This window comes from Sceloporus undulatus, chromosome 5 (assembly GCF_019175285.1).
Source record: "Sceloporus undulatus isolate JIND9_A2432 ecotype Alabama chromosome 5, SceUnd_v1.1, whole genome shotgun sequence".
NCBI classification, from domain to species: domain Eukaryota; kingdom Metazoa; phylum Chordata; class Lepidosauria; order Squamata; family Phrynosomatidae; genus Sceloporus; species Sceloporus undulatus.
In genome coordinates this window covers 106,191,015-106,211,769 of record NC_056526.1, presented here as the reverse complement: position 1 = coordinate 106,211,769, position 20,755 = coordinate 106,191,015, and the positions used below count along the sequence as shown (strand labels likewise).

At 41.2% G+C, this 20,755-nt stretch overlaps 1 protein-coding gene and 1 long non-coding RNA gene across 4 annotated transcripts in view; one reads left to right on the top strand and one right to left on the bottom strand.

Annotated features, from left to right (window-relative positions):
* The window catches only part of LOC121931194, a 972,450-nt gene that overhangs the window by 439,158 nt on the left and 512,537 nt on the right, over positions 1-20,755 (bottom strand). The window lies entirely within an intron of this gene.
* PARVB (parvin beta) overlaps positions 1,792-20,755 on the top strand; it is a 54,696-nt gene continuing 35,732 nt past the window's right edge. The window contains exon 1 of one of the 2 annotated variants that reach the window (XM_042468624.1): positions 1,792-2,094. In XM_042468624.1, coding sequence (XP_042324558.1) covers positions 1,965-2,094 — 130 coding nt within the window. In that variant the 5' untranslated portion in view covers positions 1,792-1,964. Of the gene's footprint in view, positions 2,095-19,881; positions 19,905-20,755 lie in introns of those variants that run through there. The other variant, XM_042468626.1, reaches the window with a different exon arrangement.

Here is a 20,755-nt window from a genome sequence, read left to right as displayed (position 1 = left end):
AAAGTGAAAGCCGCAAATGTGGAGGGACAAGTATACATTGATCAAACCTGAACGTCATGGTTATGCCACCACCCAGGCATCTTTTTTAACTGTGTGATGTTTTATTTTAAACTGCCGTAATCTGCTTTGATTCCCCTGAGAAAAAGCAGAATATAATTATTATTACTGTATTTTCTGGCGTATAAGACTACTTTTTAACCCAAGAAAATCTTCTCAAAAATCAGGGGTCGTCTTATACGCCAGTTATCGTCTTATAGGGCAGGTGCTGAAACCTCTGAGCTGGACTGGAGAATCTGCAGTGGCCGCATATGGTGGGGGGAGCTAAAAAATGGCTATGGGGTATGGAAAAAAGAGCTGTGTTTGCACTACTGCTCTGATAGTCTTGGAGACAGGGAGGGCTGGGCAGGCAGGGAGAGCTGACCAATCCAAGCAGGCTTTGTATACAAGTTTTCCTGCTAAGTAAGTGCATGTCATAAGCATTTGAATTAAAATTACCATATTGAAATCAAATCATATGTTTTTAAAAATTTTATTTGGTGCGTGTTGAAAGAGGGGTAGTCTTATACGGCAAGTATATCCCAAACTCTATATTTTAACTGGAAAGGTTGGGGGTCGTCTTATATGCCCAGTCGTTTTATATGCCGGAAAATACGGGTATTTTAGGATTGCCAACCCAGAGAGATCTTGCCCCTCCATTTTCCCTTGTCCATCTATGGAGGGACTCAGCTGCTTCTGCTTTTGGGATCTTTCTCCCCATTCATCTTATAAAAGAAAGACCCTCAATACCAGGGTGACCAGACACTATGACTACAAAGGAGGACAAAGCGCCTCAAAGTGTAGGACATTCAGGAAAATTGTAAGGCGTTACAAAATGAAAGCTCAAAACACCAGTAGGTATATACAGTCGGCCCTTCTTATACACGGATTCAAGCATACACGGTTTGAAAATGTTCCAAAAAGTATAAATTTACCTTGATGTTCCATTTTTTATTAGGGACACTATTTTGCTATGTCATTATATTTAATGGGACTTGAGCATACACGGATTTTGTTATACACAGGGGATCTTGGAACCAAACCCCAGCGTATAACAAGGGTCCACTGTAAATGTGTATATCTCTTAGTCATGCTCAAAATGGAGGACATTTTGGCATTCCTGCTGGACAGAAGGGTGAAATGTAGGATATGTCCTCAGGGAAAGGAGGACATCTGGTCACTCTGCCCTTTACAAAGGACATGCACCTAATTGTGTGTATCTGCCTTCAAGCCTCCTGTTGAGCTAGGGCAACATTATGAATTTCACAGTGTTTTCTTAGGCAAGGAATGCTCAAGAGGAGGGTTACCAGTCCCTTCCATCTACATTTAAAGATACGCTTATCCTTCCTGATGAAGGAAAGCCATTCTGCACATGCTCAGACGCCGTTTCCCTTTTAAAGCTTTTTATCTTCTTGCAGAAATAGCTGGTGGTTTGGGTGCTGGGTGGCTGCAAGGGACAGGAAAAGAGATTCCAGCTCAACATTAGGAAGAACTTCCTGAGAGTCAGGGCTGGGTGTAGTGGAGTCTCCCTCCTTGGAGGTCTTTAAGCAGAGGCTGGATGGACATCTGTCAATGGGGATGCTTTGACTGAGAGTTCCTGCATGGCAGGATGGAGGTTGGAGTGGGGGAATATATGGAGGTTCTTTTCGCAGGGGGCGGGAATGGAGGCTGGAAAGAGGAGGGCCTAGGCGCCTATTACAATAGGGCCTAGCTTTATGATATGCTCTGAGGCGAGGCCAGGGGCTGGCTCTTCCCCTGCTCCAAGGAGGAGGAGAAGGAGGAGGAGAAGGAGGGCGGCGGCCTGGTCCCTCTCTCGCCCTCCTTCCCCGCCTCTTTTCCCAAGGCCAGCCTCATGTAGCCCCTCAGGAAAGGAGCCCCTGCTGCTGCTGCTGTTGCTGCTACTGCCTCCCCGGGCCTTCCAGACCATCATGTCGTCCTCCTCCTCGAGCCCGGTCCGTTCGCCCACCCTCCTTCGCCCCCCGAGGACCATGAAGAAGGACGAGTCTTTCCTGGGGAAGCTTGGAGGGACCTTGGCCAGGAAGAAGAAGGCCAAGGAGGGTGAGAGGAGGGAGGAGGGTTCAGGCAGAGAGGATGCTGCCACACTGGGGGGCAGAACCCGGTTTGGAAGCGCTTTAACTCTGAGGTGGCTCAAGGGCTATGGAATTCTGGGAGTTGGAGTTGGTTGTGGGGCCCCTACAACAAACTCCAACTCCCAGAATTCCATAGCCTTGATCTATCTATCTATCTCTATCTATCTATCTTTCTATCTATCGATCTATCTATCTATTATGGCACCTTTAAAAATGAATTGGGAAATCATTCCTATTAATAATAAATTAAAGTCCTTACATTTGACCCGAATAATTTAGTTACAGTGGCAAGCTTTTGGTATAGGCTGAAATATACATCTATATCTATATATTTATTCAATTGTGTGGAAGTCACAGTACTTAGTTATTTGTATACAGCAAATGGCATACCAATATTCCTACTTTCTACATCTTTTGCAACCATTTGTGACTCTGATCTTGCATTGGAGAAGCCAGAACACAACAGCTTTGCTTTGATAGGTATGGAAATGTATTGTGTCCTAAGAGACTGTCATTGTGTTACAAGGCTGCACTCAACATGAAACTGAGCTGTCAATATTTTTGTAACTGATCTGAAATCTTTTCCTAGAATACATAACATTAGAAGTCAGTGATATGCATCTTTCAAGGCTTTACTTCAAAGGCTGAAGCCCAGGGTCTTGATGTTTCTTTCTTCTGTGGTTCAGTTCTTCAATATATATCCCTAAAACAGACGTGCAATATAGTTTGTTCTGACTTGTGGCGATCCTAAGACAGGGTTTTCCTGGCAAGGTTTGCCATTGCCTTCCCCTGAGGCTGAGAGAGTGTGACTCGCCCAAGGTCACCCAGTGAGTTGACACGGCAGAACTGAGACTCGAACCCTGATCTCCAGAGTGCCATAAGCCGACACTTAAAGCATTACATGCTGGATCTGAGTAGCCAGTGCTTTGATGAGCGAATGAACCATCTTGGCAACGGTTATGTCAGTTAACACATGTGGCGAGATAAGCTAGCTATCTGATCCAAGTTTGTTTCGGTATTCGGTGTGCGTCTGGAAAATCAATCAATACGCAAAGGGATCTTGGGGCACCTTTGATATCGACTTGTTTACAGGCATCTGAGAAAGGAGGCTCAAGTCTACGAAAGCTCAGGCGGCCAACTTCTTTCTTTCAGTTTGCCTCAAAGGTGCTCCAAGAACCAAGATCCCTTTGCAGAGTGATGTTTGTTTCAGTGTCACTCAGTGTAATCGCATACAGTTTCCATACCTATTTGGAAAGACAGCCCATAGAGTTTAAGAGGCCTTACTTCCAGGTAAGTGTCCATTGGGGTGACCGGACATCCTCTTTTTCCAGAACAGACCCTACATTTCAACCCTCTGTCCAGGAAGAATGTCAAAATCTCCTCCATTTTCAGCGTGGATTTATATCAGCGTTTTTAGCTTTTAGTTTGTAACGCCCTCCATTTTACAGTGCCTTGTCCTCCTTTGTGGTTAGGACTCTGGTCACTCATTGAATTGCTGCCTTACTATGCTACTTCTCATGTCGGCCTTTGAGCCCTCCAACCCTGTCTCTCTCCGTTTGCCTGGAAACTTTACTCACACAGCTTAATTTCTGGTTTAGGCATGAAAACTGGAAGGGGAAGGGTGTGTTGGTGCATGCTTTCATATGGGTTCTGTTTTGTTTCCCTTAGGTCTTAGTCTTCCTTTATGGTTCAGTGACCTGTGATAATGCTCAAATATAGCTTCCAGGTTGCAGCATCTCTAGTTAAAAGCTAACTGCAGGAGTGAACTGGTGGCTTTGTGTGAGTAATTTTCCTTCAGCCTCCAACCCATTCTATGTATAATATGGGATAATAATGTTATCTTACTGTGTTTACAAGAATGACTAATTTATGTGATATTATAGAACACGCTGCCAGTATATTTTGGTGTTTTACAGAGTAGCATAAGCAGAACAAGACAGGTATGTGCCACAAAGAATGTGTAATATTATTTTAACACAAGAACGGTGCTATAAAGGACAAGAGAAGCAAGTGCGATCACAAGTGCAGATGTGGTTATTCGGTGAGGGATTGTGTAGAGCTCCAAAAGGCGCCAGGAAAATAAACAGATAACGGGGAATCTCCATGCTAGGAAAAATGCCATCTGCTAGATTTCCATTTGTTTTGGAGCTGTACAAATGGCTGTGCCTCAGAAAGAGTCGCCAATTCTTTCTTTCCCTCTCTGGCAGGGCTCCTGTGTCTTTAGTAGGTGCATTGCAGATGGAAACTGGAAGGTGAAGCTTTTCTTGGCATGGCAACTGAGCGATGTGAAAAAAGTGTGCTGCTGGTTTTCTAGTTGTTAAGTAGTTGCTAAAGCCGCAGCAACCCCTTCAGGAAAAGGAATCTGGCAAACTGATGCCTGAACAGTTGCTTGAGATCTTCAGAGTAAGGAGGTTCTGCTTCTTAATATCAGGAGGGAGAGGAATATTAAACAATGCTTTTGAGATTTTTACATTTAAAATCTCCAGTTAATTTCAGATGATAGTCAAATTATATCTTGAAAAGAATGTACTTTTTTCATCTGGTCTGTTGGAGCTGTCTTAAGGAACTCCAAATTAGAAGAGGCAGAGGTGGTTGCTAGCTTAGATGGCTATCAGAAAGGCCAAATGGGACCTTCATCAAGATGCTGCCATGTGAAATGCTCCATTTCATCATGGCAGCAGCCAGCCCTCCATACTATCTCTTTTCCAATGAGATTGTTTGCCCTACACTCTCCAGGATCTGGGGAGGTGGTTGTAAAGGTGTGAAGCTGTTTGTGTTTGTATTTAACCAAAACCCGAGCTTTCCATTTTATTTATTTATTTATTTGAGAGAGTTCTCTATCACTTCCCAGCCCACAAGGGTTCCCGATCCATTGAACAAATACAAATAATTAATACAGTTTAAAAGCACATTAAAATACTGTTTAAAAGCAGTCTAAAACGTTCCTAAAATACAATTCTAAAACAGATTATTTTTCAAACATGGAAATCCATGTGGAACAGCACTGTATGTAGAGAGATCTTGTAGCACCTTTGAGACTAACTGAAAGAAAGAAGTTGGCAGCATGAGCTTAAGTCCACATCCTCAACTTTCCATCAGATGCATTTGAGGAAGTAGAAAGCTTTAGTCTACGAAAGCTCATGCTGCCAACTTCTTTCTTTCAGTTAGTCTCAAAGGTACTACAAGAACTCTATATGTACTGATTTTACAGACTATCACAGCTATATCTTTGAGTTCTACCACTTGAAAAATGAGTTCACCTTTAGCATACAGAATTAGACAAATGTGTGGAGGATAATAGTTTTGTTCTGTTTTTGCTTTTAAATAACTGGCTCAAGCAACAAAGAGAAGAGCAGCATTTTCTAGAATGGTTTGTGAATTTCACAAAGGGGATAACAAAGAGTTTAAACAGCTAACCTTTGTAGGGTAAACAGGATTTTTGCAAATTTTTCCGTTACCCTACTAAGGGTATTACTAAAAGTTAAAGACAGCTACCCCTGCTTTTTGTTTCTTAGACTAGCTCAGCAGTAAACTAAGTTGGTGGGACAAATCCAGGCATGGGATTTTCTCTCTTGAAGATTTTCTGAATGAAGCAAACATTTGTCCGGATACTTTTAATACATTTCTATCCCGTTTTCTAAGGAAGGTATTGGAAAGTACAGATTTGGAACCAGAAGCAGGAAAGAAGAGGGATAGGTGCCTGTGCCATAAAAATGAAGAGTAATTCAACATGTTTCAGTAAATTTTCCATATGATTTTCATTTTGGTAGCCAAGCTTATAGATTTTTTTTTAAAGCATGCTGGCTGTAGCTAGAGAGGCAGGCTTATTTGCTCTTTCCTTTTCTTTCTGTTTATGCAGTAAGGGATTCTGGAGGCAGCTACTGTATACTTTGACTCTTGTAGAGAGGAACACACAACTAAAATAGGATCATCTAGAGCTGAATCCTATTCTTTCCCTGCTCAAGCTTATTGCATTGTTTGCTCCAAACATGTTGCTGCTGTCTGACACTGAAAAGTATATATTTATCATTCCTCCTTCACCATCTTCCCAATGTGGCTAAAAGTAGTCCAACTAGATAGAGGATGAGAAGGAAAGGGAGATTGGTCAGGTAACCTCTTTTCCAGAGGCTTTGTTAACAGAAGTATACCTGTATAATTAAATGTCCATATTCAGATGCTATATTAAACCATCATGAGAATGAGTCATAGCAAGTTTTAGGCTTCCAGACTTTCATCTTTGGGGACAGTCGTAAAGAGAAGCTTGAAAATTTAAATTAACCAAGGGCCCAGACTTGACAAACTATGGCTAATCTTAACTATGTTAAGTTAAGTTATTTGCAACAACTATGCTTGGATGAGCAAAGTGAGGTGTGTGGGCTGCATGCAACATATAAGAACGTCTCCGTTTCCTGAGTCTAATAGCCATCTAAGCCACGCTGATTTTTTTCCTGGAAATTGCATTCTTTGTCCTTCATGATTTTTGATAAAACCACTTTGTAAACCAAAACCAATTGAAATCAGAAGTGGATTTTTGGCCATTTCTGGTTGGGATTGTTCCCAAGATGGGTGCAGCCTGCATTAGATTGTGGAGGTGGAGGAGAATGGCTCATAGACTATTGGAAGTTAACCATCCCAATTGAATCAAACAAGAATCATACTAGAGGATTTGTAAAAAAGGTAAAGGTAAAGGAATTCCTCATTGACAAGGTTGTCAAGACCATAGGGAGAGGTGCTCATCTCTGTTACTAAGCCAAAGAGCCAGCATTGTCAGAGACTACTCTGTGATCAGGTGGCCAGCATGATTGCACAGAATGCTGTTTACCCTCCCACTGTAATGGGATTTGTATAACACACTAAATTATAGTTCATCTAAAGCAAAAGCAAATTTGAAGTCGACAGGAAGCCACCTTCAAGCCTCCCAGCTGCCCAGATGTAGGCTGGCTCCTGGGTGCTCCGATGATGTGGCGTTTACATGTTACACGCCGCTGGAGTATCATGAAGCTGGCTTTTTGCTGCCCGAAAACCGAGTCGCTCTTTGCCACTCCTTTTTCAGGTGGATTCAAGTCGGATTGGAGCCGTGGTGTGTAGTTGCCATGGCCCCAATCCACTTTCAGGGCAGTCTGTTTCACCCCAATGTGAGAGAAAAAATGGGTTGGGGTAAAAAGTGTATTTTGCCACAAGGCCACTATGGTTATCCCTGAATATATTTCCTAGACTAGAAATCCAAGGAAGATGATGAGAATTTCCCTTGGTGATGGACCTGATACTATATCATATGTTGATGCTGTTCACAATGGCACTGAAGGGAAAGGGGTACAAGCACCCAAATCCCCGATGTATCTCATTCCCACCATCTTAAACGGTAGCTGCTCCATATGAAACCCTTAGCAGATGAAACAGCTCACTGTACAATGGCAGCTGCAGCACATTCCTAGCCACGTCTACTCGGAAGCCCTGCTAACTTCAATTGATTTTATAGTTTCAATGTGGCTGCAGTATGTCATCTGTGTTGTGTGTGTGCGTGGAGTTCAGGCAGTAGGAAAGGGTTAGCATTTTGATCTCTGCCAAAGAGTAAAAATATAAAAACAATTAGTGCAGTATTTTTAATGTACAGTATTGTGTTTTTAAAAAATAAAATGGCACTGCAGCAAAATTAGTCCAGAATTGTTATGTCCAGTGTTTTTCTTCATTTCCTATGGCAATGACAGGTAGGAGGAACAGTTTTACTCAGGAATGCAGAAAGCTGCCATATATTGAGTTAGTTCACTGGCCCAGCAACCTCAGTATTCTCTAAGTTGACTGCCAGTAGTTCATAAGGGTTCTGGACCACCTCCAGTCTTACTGAAGAGAGGGCTTGCGAGAGTTAACTTTCTGTGTACAAGCCATGGGCTGTACAAGTGTGCTGCAGTCTTTCCTGTTCAGTCTGCCATTCTGAATAATAGCTGTTTTCTTCATCTTCTAGCAGGGATGGCCAAAGTGCAGCACTCCAGATGTTGGATTTTAGCTCCCAGAACTCCTCATGATTGGTTTTTAGGTCTGATGGAAGATACTGTCAACAGCCTCTGGAAGAGTAAACTTCTCTGCCTTACAGCTAAAATGCTAAAGAGTGACTTTTCTTATTAAATGAAAGCTAGAAATCCAAGCTACAACATCATCTAAAATTCACAAAGCAGTGATACCTTTATTGGGTCAATCCCAACGCATAAAATATATTATGCAAGCTTTCAAAGTTTCACTGGCTTCTTCATGAGGCAAAGATGTCAATCTTACAGGAGGAAAAAATGACAATGGGCCACAACAGGCGGCCATCTGGGCAGCTCCAGAGCGCGGCATTTTGATGACGCATGCTCTGAAGTTGACTGGAAGCTAGCTTCAAGCAGCCTGGCTGCCCAGATGTGAGCCGGCTTCTGGGTGCTCCGGTGGTGTGCCATTTACATGTCGGACACCGCCAGAGTGTCATGAAGCTGGCTTTTTGCTGCCCAAAAACCAGGCGGCTCTTTGCCACTCCTTTTTCAGGTGGATTCAAGGTGGATTAGGGTCATGGTGTGTGGTTGCTACGGCCCCAATCCACCTTCAGGGCAGTCTGTTTCAACCCAATGTTAGAGAAAAAGGGATTTGGGGGGGAAAAGTGTATTTTGCCACAAGGCCAATATAGTTATCCCCGAATATGTTTCCTAGACTAGAAATCCAAGGAAGTAGATCAGAATTTCCCATGATGATGGACCTGATGCTATTTTCATATCATATGCTGATGCTGTTGTTGTACTTTAATCAGAAAGTTTCAAAAATGTGATTAACCCCAGCGGGATTTAGGGAGTGTTTTCCTCACTTGGCCTTCTGTTCACAGCCATACTTCACAAAAGGTTGCAATCCACTTGCAGGAAATTTAGCTGTCGCTTCCTTTAGTTGAATACGTTTTAATCTTTAAGCTGATTAGAATCTTCTTGGCTTTTTGGGTTTGATGAAGATGGAAGAGAGTTGGGGAAAGTCAGCAGCTACTTGTGAATGGCTAGTCAATAAACCTGTTCTCACAAGTTAACCAGGCTTCCTAGCCTATAGGTTGCATGATGTGGCCAGTGCTGTGGCCCAGGTGGGCACAACAGCAATATTAGTATTACAAGCATAGCAGCCAGAGCCAGCCTTATAGTATGCTCCAGAGATTCCCTAGCTTCATATTTAAACTCAGGATTCATTACATATATTTAACCCCCATGTACTAGGATTTAAAAACAACAATCCAAATGTGAACTGGAATGGTTTTTTCTGATCCCCATGAAAATTCCAGATTATTGTTGAATGTGAAAATTCCCTTGTCCAAAGAAGTGCTACTGTCTTTAGAATCAAGTGTGTTCCACCTAGACAGAGGCGGGAAACACAAGGTGGAATAAAGTTAAAATTAAATTAAACTAAACACTCACCAGTGTGGATATTGGTTTAAATGCTGGACTACAACTCTGGAGACCAAGGTTTGAATCCTGGCATGGCCATGGAAATCTAAAAGTCATGATAGGCTTGCTCTAGAGTCTCCGTAAGTTGGAAATGTCTTGAAAGCACATACAACACTTCTTTTATTATGAAGTATTTGACATCATTGAATTTCAAATGTCCCTTGTGGTGGAAATTTCGGCCTGTTACAGACTGCCAAAATAAAGCTGCTTCAGGTCTCTTTGGAGGTATGCTGTTTACATGATGCATGCATCCTAAGAATCCGGAAGCTGCACCAAAGCTGCACTCTAGTGCTTAGGAATGGAGTGTGGCTTTGGCGCGACCTCTGGACTCTTAGGACCCATGCATCATTTAAACAGCATACCTCCAAAGAGACCCGAAGCAGCTTTATTTTGGCAGTCTGTAACAGGCCTTCATTTTTTCCCAACTGAGGTCAGTCTGAGCCTACTAACAACCAGAGGCGTCATTTTTGCTTTTCATCACTGTGATCTGTTGACAAGCTACATGGCTGGGACAGAAAGATGGGGTAGTGACAAAAAAGTCAATGGTTTTGTTAGAAATTTCTTTTGGTCCTAGTGGTTTTTTGTTTGTAAGTGAAGAACCCATAGTGGCAAACAGTTGAAGTTTGGTAACATTGTAGAGTTGTATTTTAGGTCTGATTTTATGTGGCTTCTGCCCAAAATGTGACTCTGTGGGATTAAAACATATCATCCTATTGCATGAAGGTTAACCACATTTGCTTACAAATTTTACAAAATACACTGGAAGTATTTTACGGAGGACTACGGGCAAGCAAAGCCTGAACCTGTTTACTCAGAAGCAAGACCCATTGCATGCACTGGGACTTATCCAACAGTGTCCTTTGGCTTGCCCTGAACAGGATGGTTATTAATTTTGAAAAGATAACTGTAAATGTTTGGCTTCCACATGTGGATCAAAGGAAGTCCACCCCCCTTTCCCTGGCTTCCTAGCTTGCAGCATTTCCTTTCATTATTCACATTTTAAAATACTAAAGTTTGCAGATGTTATTCCAGATTGTCCTTTCCGGAGTTGTAAACCTGTGTTCAACAATCTAGTGCTTAACTTGAGTCAGTACCTATGAATAGTGATATGTAGATGCGCCTTGGAGATATTTGTAATTAATTTATAAAAGCTTGATATTTGATAGCTGATCTGTTCTCCCTTCCTGTCCAGATTGTGGGAATAGGCCTGGCTTCTCTGTCCTTTCTCACCACTCGGTGTATGATAGAAAAGAGTTCCCCAAATTTTTCAATGCTTTAACATATGCACATAGAAACATAATCACCTGAATTAAAAATACAAATAATACTGTACTTTGCTATCATATCCACCTCAAGACTTGCTTTTACAAGTTGTAATCTTTACATCTGTAAGCATTAACCTACCTTCTTGTGTTTCTGCATATGTTGCTTACCCTGCTTGAGAGGAGGCAAACCCAGAGTAGTTAGTCCTGTGGAGATACAACAGGCCACCCCTTCAGAGGGATTGGGGTTTTCTACTGCCTCTCTGCTTTGTGAATGATGATGGAATTATTAAAAAATGGGCCTGAGACAGAAAAGAAAAACCTACAATACCAGCAGAGTCTGGTTGTAATGTGGCAGGGCCAAAGCAGTGAATCATGCAGGGAGCAGCTGCGTTGGGTTCATACATGCACACAGCTTTAATAATTGCTTCTCATAATGCACTAATACTTCTTCTGCATGTACTGTTGACCTGTGCACACAGTTTGGAAATGACTGTATTGTGTGATCTTCGTATTACAGATGAGACCTTTCACTTTGCCTTCAAAACATCTATTCTGGCCTTTTTCTTTGAGAGACAAAGAGACCCCATTATGCTGTCCCCATAAAATAGGACTTCTGTTTTATACAGCAAAAAGGTTTTATGACTTTTAACTTGCTTTTGTAAATATGTTCCCATAAGTGATTGGGACAGTAGATGAGTGTTGCATTGTGTGTCTGAAGGTTCTTTCTGGAGTCTAGAAGTTGGCCCAAATACCTCTTTGAGTAAGCACACGAAGTCAGCAATGTTGGACCTGCTTTCCGGATATTTACTATCAAACACAGTGACTGCCAAGTAGAGGTTTTTGCTGAATCTGACTATTATTTTTCCAGACTTTATTATGGCTGTACCTTCTTGGCTACAGAAATCTTTTCATGTAGAATATTCTATCTTTTCTTGTTTCATTTACTGTGAACAAAGTGGATTGCATATGTTTTGTGTTTTAATTCTATAGTACTGTAATAGCTTTACCAGCAGAAATGAATGTGTCTGAAGTCATAAAGTTGTGTGTGTGTAATATGAGACACTCAATTTCTTTCTCTCTCTCTGTTTCTGTCTGTCTGTCTCTCTCACATCTGTGCAGAAAGGGGTGGCATGAGGAAGTGCAGAATGTGTATGTTTGTGCCTTCAAGTGACCTGTGGACTTACGGTGACACAACTATGAGCCACCAAAATTTAGTTAATTGATAGATCTTAAAGCTTTTCTGTTCTTTCCCATGTAATTTCTACTATATGTTGTGTATCTGTCCACTGTTATTAAGTAGAGTTATGATGACCTCATGAATTTCATAGGGTTTTCTTAGGCAAAGAATACTTAGAGGTAGTTTGCTAGTACCTTTCTCTGAAATGTAGCCTACAGCACCTGGTATTCATTGGCGATCTCCCATCCAAATAGTAACTGTGTCTGACCTTGCTTAGCTTCCAAGATCAGACAGGATGTGGTGTCCTTAGGGTATTTAGGCCCTAGGAGTAGAATAGTAAGGGGTAAATATGAACAAACATAGTTATGTGTAATTAGCTGGAGTTATAGTGGGAGTCTCCAGCAAATCCAGTTTATTCATACTTGCCCCTTACTGTTCTGCTCTTCCTCATGCCACCCATCTCTGCACATGCTAGTCTGTGTTTGAAACAGAAAGAGAGAAAGAGAAGTGAAGTGAAAAAAGGAAGGAACTGGTAAAACCATCTTTTAATATTCTTTGCTTAATAAAACCCTATCAAATTTATGGAGTTGCCATAAATCAACAGGTGACTTGAAGTCACACACAAATTGGGAGAATGAGAACTACAAGGAAGAATGAAGAGGTTTCATGGAAAATCATGAAGACGACTAGACGAAAGAGAAAATAGTAGGAAAAGTAATATTAAACACAAAGTGCTTCTGAACATGTAATGTGAACAGTCGCCCCTCCTAACTTGGGGATCTGCGATCTGCGCCCTCTGATATCTGTGGAGGGGCGACCTGCAGTATTCCATTTTCCAGTGGGTTTCAAGCTGGGAATTGAACCATGGTCTCCAGTTATAATCCAACACTCAAACCACTATTCTACGCTGGCTCCTTCTCCTCACCACTACTACCCCTATCGAGCCTGAACAGCTCCCTGGTACAGCCTGCTTGCTTTCCAAGCCCCAGCCTACAGTCTGTGATGAAAAGAAGGGCAGTTCCAAACTGGAGCTACACATCATGCCACATACACCACTACAACAATGTGGTTGGTTTTAATGTGCGTTTTCACATCACCTCATCTATCAGTCAAAATCAAAGTAAATTTGTCAACCTTGAGCAAGTCACATTCTCTCAGCCTCAGGGGAAGGCAATGGCAAACCCCAACATTTGCCTTAGGGTTGCCATAAACTGGAAACAACTTGAGGGCACACAACAACAACAACAAAGTGGTGCGGAGAAGACAGAGCTGGAATTTTGAGCAAGAAGCTACAGAGCTCTGATCCAAGTCTAGAAAGTATTTTGCAGTACTGTCCAGTAGATGTAAGACTTTCCTTAAACATAAGCATCTCCTTACTCTTGTTTTATCTGTTGAAAATACATCATTTAATTTTATTTTTATTACTTTTACAAGGGTAATTTCTCTGTTTTGGGTGCTTTATTTTTCTTCGAGGACTTTGGCTTTAAGATGTTGCGCTTTATTTGGCGTAAGCAAGACTAGTGACCTAGTGCCAGCAATAGCATCCTTAAAGAAAAACTGTGAAGGACCAGTGCTGTAATAAATCTAATTACCTACATACTATGTAAGGAACTTTGAAAGCAGGACATAGTATTGTTTGTTTCCAGAGTAATTATTTCTTGAAACTGTGGTATTGTGCAGAATGAATTATTCTCATGCAGATTTATACTGAAGCCCTTATGGTTGTATTTTTGCAAATTATCAGCTTGAGATTTAGGCTAGTCCTCAGAGTGATGATAAAGAAGATGCCAGCCACAGATGCTGTCGAAACGTCAGGAAGAAACTCTTCTAGAACATGGCCACATGCCCCGAAAAACCCACAGAAAACTAATATTTATGATGCCCTGGCAATATTTATTTTGTAGTCCCGCAGTGAAGTACCCAGATTCATATTCATTCATTCATTTCATTTCTGTGCTGCATTTCTCCCAGAAAGGAACCAAAGGTTGCTCACAGATAAACTAATTGCTAATTCTAATTCACAATTATTTAATTCAAATTCTAATTCAAACTAATTCATAATTAATTGCTGAAGCTTCATACATTTAACAGCCATTTCCTAGGGAAGGGAAATAATGTAACTTAGTGGACAGTCAGCTGGGTTAGCCTGAGAGACCTGGGTTCAAATCCTGGCTTAGCCATGACCAGTTGCCATCTCTCGGCCATACCTACCTCACAAGCTTGCCATCAAAATAATTTGGTATAATCTCAAAGGAAATTACATGGGATTTGTTGTTGTTGTGTACCTTCAATTCATTTCTGATTTATGGAGACCCTACGACGTCCCTATCATAGTTTTTGAGGCAAGATTTATTCAAAAGGGATTTTGCCTTTGACTTCCTCTGAGGCTGAGAAAGTGTGACTTGCCCAAGGACACCCAGTGGGTTTCTGTGGGGCTTTGAACCTTGGTTGCCACAGTCCAACTCTCAAACTACTACACCACACTGGCTTCCTTATCACTTGGTATAACTACCAACTACTACAGATATAATCAGCAGTTACCTTTCATGCAGTATATGGAACAAAATTTGCCAGTGTAGTTGAGGTCATATGAAGAACACATGGAACAAAGAGCCATATGAAGATGCACCCCAAATTCTAAAATCTGAGGTGGAAACTGCAATAAGAGAAATAGCAAAACAAAGCCAAAAACCAAAAAACCAAACCAACAGTCACTAGGAACAGACGATATTCCAATTGAACTGCTGCAATCCACATTGACAGAGTCAACTCTAGTGCTAACCAACATATGTCAACAGATATGGAAAACAAAACGATGGCCAACAGATTGAAAGTGATCAATATACATTCCCATCTACAAAAAGGGAGCCACAAGAGACCACCAATTATAGGACCATAACACTAATCTCCCATGCAAGCAAAATCATGCTCAAAATTTTGCAACACATAGACTCCAGCTATACATGGAGAGAGAAATCCCAGAGGTCCAAGTGAGGTTCAGGAAAGGAAGAGGCACTAGGTACCACATTGGAAACGTATGATGGCTAATGGAGCGCACCAGGGAATTCCGAAAGAAAATCAGTATATGCTTTATAGCAAAGCCCTTGACTGCATGGATCATGAAAGTCTATGGAATACCCTTAAAGACATGGGAGTGCCAACACACCTGATAGTCCTGATGAGGAATTGTACTCAGGACAAGAGGCTACTGTCAGAACAGAAGATGGAGAAACAGAATGGTTCCCAATCGGCAAAGGGGTCAGACAAGGCTGTATCCTTTCACCCTATCTGGTTAGCTTGTATGCAGAACACATTATAAGAAAAGCAGGCTTGGACACAGAAGAAGGAAGAGAGAAAATAGGAGGAAGGAATATCAACAATCTAAGATATGCAGATGACACCATAGTACTAGCAGAAAACCTCACAGACCTGATACACCTCCTAAGGAAGATCAAAGAAGAAAGTGGAAAGGTAGGTTTAACGTTGAACATAAAGAAAACAAAAATAATGACCACTGAGGATCTTCACGAGTCCAACCCTAGACAATGAAGAAATAGAAATAGTAAAAGAATTCCTATACCTGGGATCAAACATAGATTGAAATGGGATTGCAGTCAGGAAATCAGAAGAAGATTAAGAATGGGGAGGGTGGCTATGAAAGAACTAGAAAAGATCCTGAAATGCAAAGATATAGAATTGAGTACAAAAGTTAGAATCATACAAGCCATCGTATTCCCTATTACCATGTATGGATGTGAGAACTGGACAGTTAAGAAAGATGATAGGAAGAAAATCAATTCATTTGAGATGTGGTGCTGGAGAAGAGTGCTGAGGATCCCATGGACAACCAAAAGGACAAACTAATGGGTCCTAGAGCAGATCAAGCTGGAAACCTCCCAGGAAGCCAAGATGACCAAACTGAGGCTGTCGTACTTCAGACACATCAAGAGAAGGAAGGACTCATTGGAAAAGACAATAATGCTGGGAAAGGTGGAGGGAAGTAGGAAGAGAGGAAGGCCACATGCCAGATGGATGGACTCTATTAAAGAGGTCATGGATATGGATTTGCAGGAATTAAGCAAAGCAGTGGAGGACAGGGGGTCTTGGAGATGTCTCATCCATAGGGTTGCCATGAGTCAAGATTGACTTAGGGACAGTTAACAACAACAAAGCTGAGGTTATATAGTCAGAATTTCTCCTTGAAAGTGTCCTTAGGATTACAGATTGTTGAATTAAGAACTTTGTGAGTGACATGCTGTACAATAGATAGATAAATGTTTATTGAATAAGTCATCAAACTATAATAAAAACAGACAAACCATATAAAAATTACCAAATAATACAAATTGTGTTATGTTTGAAAGCAAAGTAAAAGAGATCTATTATATTGTGACTTTCATCAAACCTTTTTCCTTTCCTTTTTTCTGCTTTTACTATGCTATATTATGTGCAGATGTAGTGGTTTGTAAAAGAAGATAGAAAATAGCATTTAAAGGGGCGGTCTTGGTCTTCTTTCCATATGGCTTATTTTCCATAAGGAGATTCCCATTAAGTTCATCTGTTTGACCCAAACTTTACATGCCAAATGTCTGTGAGAAGCAGATGCTTTTGTGGTTTAGCTGGAAACTTCATCAGTAACTATATATTACAGAAGCTGAAGGTAATGGTGGTGGGAAAAGATTTAAATAAAAATAACAAAAACTGTGGTTCCCTTGATGTTTTGGCAAGCCTTCCACTGCTGGAATTGCCCAAGGAAAATGTAGACATATTCTAAGCTCTGATGTCTAGGATGTACAATTCAGATGGCAGTCCGCCAGGGTAATTCAATGGAAGAGTAACTTATGCTAAGAAATACCCTTTACTAGGTTGTCAAATTTGCCCTTGAAAATAGTGGACATATAACAGTCGCAGCGGTTAGCAGTGTCATTTGTAAAAAAATGATGCTGGGAGTCAGCCTGCTTGGATCTACTGCTGTCTGTCTGAGTCTTGCCTGGTGTTTAGTCTGTGGTGAGGTTTACATGTTGCACCAATCTGTGGTTTGGTGCTAACAGAGTAACCCCCATGTTCATTACATGTGCTCCCTCTTTCTCATTGCATTTTGCTTAATTGATTTCTACTTTATAATAAGCTATAAATTGCTTTTGGGTCAACTATAGCTTGTACTTTCTCAGAAAATCGGGATTGCAGACTAGGAGTGAGGCCAAATCAGTTTGTTGGTTCAATATGATGGCAAGTAATAGTTTTCCTATAAACCAGGATAGGAAATATCTAGTCTCCTGTCTCATATATGGTGTGTGTGACTCTGATAAGAGCTTGCCACCTCACCATCTGATGCTAGAGGTGGTTGCCTAATACTTTCTAATAGTAAGGCTGACCCTGTTCATAATGGCAGTTTGAATATACCAGTTGTATTATCCCCTCCTCCAGGGACGTAGCCAAGGGGGGGGGTTTCTTGGGGTCGGACCCCCCCTTCCATTAGAAAAATGAATGGTGTGTGCTGCTGCGCCGCTGCTCCCAAGCCCCATTATAATGGTGGCACTTAGTCTGGACCCCCCCCCTTCCTAAAATCCTGGCTACGTTCCTGCCTCCTCCCCCCTGATTTTCCTGTTGTGATATATCTTTCACCCTCTTACCTCCATCATTAGCTGGAAATAATGAGTCAGACATTCACCCTGAGGTGAAGGACAAAGGCCATAGTGCCTGATATAATTTTCAAACCATCCTGCCAGAATTTAGGGGAGGCTGTTGGAAGCATTCCTGCCAAGAAAGGAACTCAGAAAGCTTAAGAACAGATGACAAAAACAATATTCAGGGTTGTTAGAGAAAATGGTACGCTACTTCTACTGCTCCAAACTCTCTGAGGAATATTTGCTACAATAAACACATCAGATTTCAGGGTCTCAAAAAACCAAATATGATTAAATAAAATATGGGAGTGCTGAGACAAAGCAATATGGGCTCAAAGGGTGTGGAGGAAATGTATGTCAATGTCTGCTTTTTGGAGGAAGGATGAGGCAGAAAGAAATGAATTTTGAGCCATTTTAAGTGTTAAAACAGGCTGTCTGGAAAGCTTTCCCTCATGAGTTGTAATAGGTGACCGTTAGAGAAAGGGACTTGTTGGTGAAGGCATCCTTGTTATGCATCATGCTTGCCAGAGGATTCCTTGATGCCCTTTTTATGGGCACTTTGCTGCCAGTTTTTATTTACCTAGGCCTTTTAAATTACTTATGTCATTTAATTTGATCTTTACCATTTAAGATTCTGTATGTTGATGGTATGTTTTAGTTTTAGTATTTAAATATTCTATACTGCCCAGATAACTTATGTGATAGGAAAAGTACATCCATACACTAATAAATAAATATAAATACAGTATCAAAGTATGAACACTGACATTAGAATTGTCCAAGCCATTGTATTCTCTACTAGAATATACGGATGTGAGAGCTGGACAGTGAAGAAAGCAGACAGGAAGAAAATTAATTCATTTGAGATGTGGTGCTGGAGAAGAGTGCTGAGGATGCTGTTGATGGCTAAATAGACAAACAAATCAAAGCCAGAATTCTCCCTTTAAGCCAAGATGACTAAATTGATGTACATTAGCCACATCATGAGAAGGCATCACTCATTAGAAAAGACAATGATGCTGGGGAAGGTGGAGGGCAGTAGAAAAAGAAGACATCATCCCCGATGGATAGACTCTGGCAATGGCAATAAATAAATTAGTTTGGAAGCAGGGAACTTTGGACAGCCAAGATGCCATGCCACCCTTTTTAATGTACTGATGCCAAGTGAAAACATTATTCATCCTGGCCTTTTGATGCAGTACTGGGGAGGGGAAAAGAAGGCCCAAGGTTGCAGTTTTCAGCTGTAGCTGTGCATCTTTTGTTTTGCCAAGTGGTGCTGGGTCCCAAGATGTTGCACAGCCTGAATTTAAGCACCCTCGGAGAGCCCCTTTGGTGTGGAAGGAAAACATTGTGCAAATTTGTAAAGTCAAAGGCTGCCATGGTCAGCATCCATCATTTTTTGTGGGTTTTTCGGGCTATGTGGCCATGTTATTATTATTATTATTATTAACCTTTATTTATAAATATAAATCTAAGATGTTGGCTGGCATCTTATCTAAGATGCCAGCCACAGATGCTGGCGAAACGTCAGAAAGAAAATCTGCTAGAACATGGCCACATAGTCCGAAAAACCCACAAAAAACGATTGTGCAAATTGTCGATTATTGCACATGATCTCAGAGTTTTCTGAGAGTCCAATGCAAAGTGAGACTGGGAGTGGTGTTTGGTATAGGAGGGGATTCTTTCGAGGTCTTCTGGGCACTGCAGATACCGAATTATTCCTGCTTTCAGATGGTTTTTGACAACTGTAATCAAAGTAAACTGATGATATTGGAAAAGGTCAGACATTTCAGAGGGTTACAGAGTCCTGTAAATATGTCCTGCCTGATAACAATAACTCAATGCAGCTAGTAAAATGTAGGCAGCTCTGTACTGGGGAGCCTTCTTGCTTCAGAGCTTGATCTACAAGGATCAAATATATTTATTGACTTAGCAATTCACACAATTTGCCCACTTATCATGCCTGTTTACGGTAGTTAATTTGTACCCTGTCTTGGGCTTTCATTAGTGCAGAGATAAATGAATAGTGTATATAAATAAGTAAACTGTGCAGAACTTGTGTGTGTGGTTTCTTGGTATGTTATCATCATCTGTCTAGCCTTCCTGCAGTGTCATTTGTGTTACTTAAAGTGTTTGTGTTCTCAGAATTCTTCAGAATTGCCCTGCCTAAAACCTTGTAAATAATACATTTCTGTTGGACTTGAAGTAACAGTGGCAACTGCACTTATTCTTTGTCTGCAGTGTGACCATCTCTTTAAACAGTGAGTTGTGTGGTTTTGTCTTACCTGTTGTGATTTTTTTTGGTCTCTCTTCCTTTTGTTTGAGAAGACATTTTCAACCATTTATTTCTATGTGCATCCTTTTGTATCATGCCTAGGTAAATACTTTTGGTGTGGAATATTGGGATTATTTAGGTTGAATGGAAACAATTTCACTTGGTTTTGGATAGGCTGCTGTGTTTGCTGTTGTGGGCTTGAGTTAAGCAGATAGCTTGTGGCGAACTGGAAACTCAGATTGCTTAGCATGTTCAAAACCTGAGCTGTTTGGGCTTGGTTTAGTGGCTTCATTTGGTAGCTTCTTCACAGTAACCTAGTTAAAAATGGCCTCATTGTTCTTCAGACTGATGGTGGTGGTTGCGAAGGAGGCTGTCCTTCATTTGCTCTTAAACAGTACCCTCCTGTGTCCCTCAATAAGGAAGATAAAGGTGGGCACACTGAAATGAAAGTTGTTGTCGCTGAAAGACAACAGACATAAAGTCAGGACTTAGTCCCGAGGAGCTTACAATCTAAACTTCACCAGATGTCAAAAACAAAGGGAAAGAAGGGAATGACATGGGTAACAAGGGGATGAATTTATAACCAAGTGCATTCAAACAAATATATGTTCTGTTGGAGTTGGAGATAGGACTAGGAGGGTAATGCTAATAGCTTTGTGGTAGAAGTAGTTTTTGAGTAGGTATGTGATGGAAACGAAGCACGCCATAGACCAATCTTGGAGGCAACTCCATTCCCTCGAATATTTAAAAGCCCTTTGAAAAAAGTGATCACACACTTGCAGTGCTGAGAGAACTAGGATGCAAGAGGCAACATGGTGATTGTGGTTATGTACATTT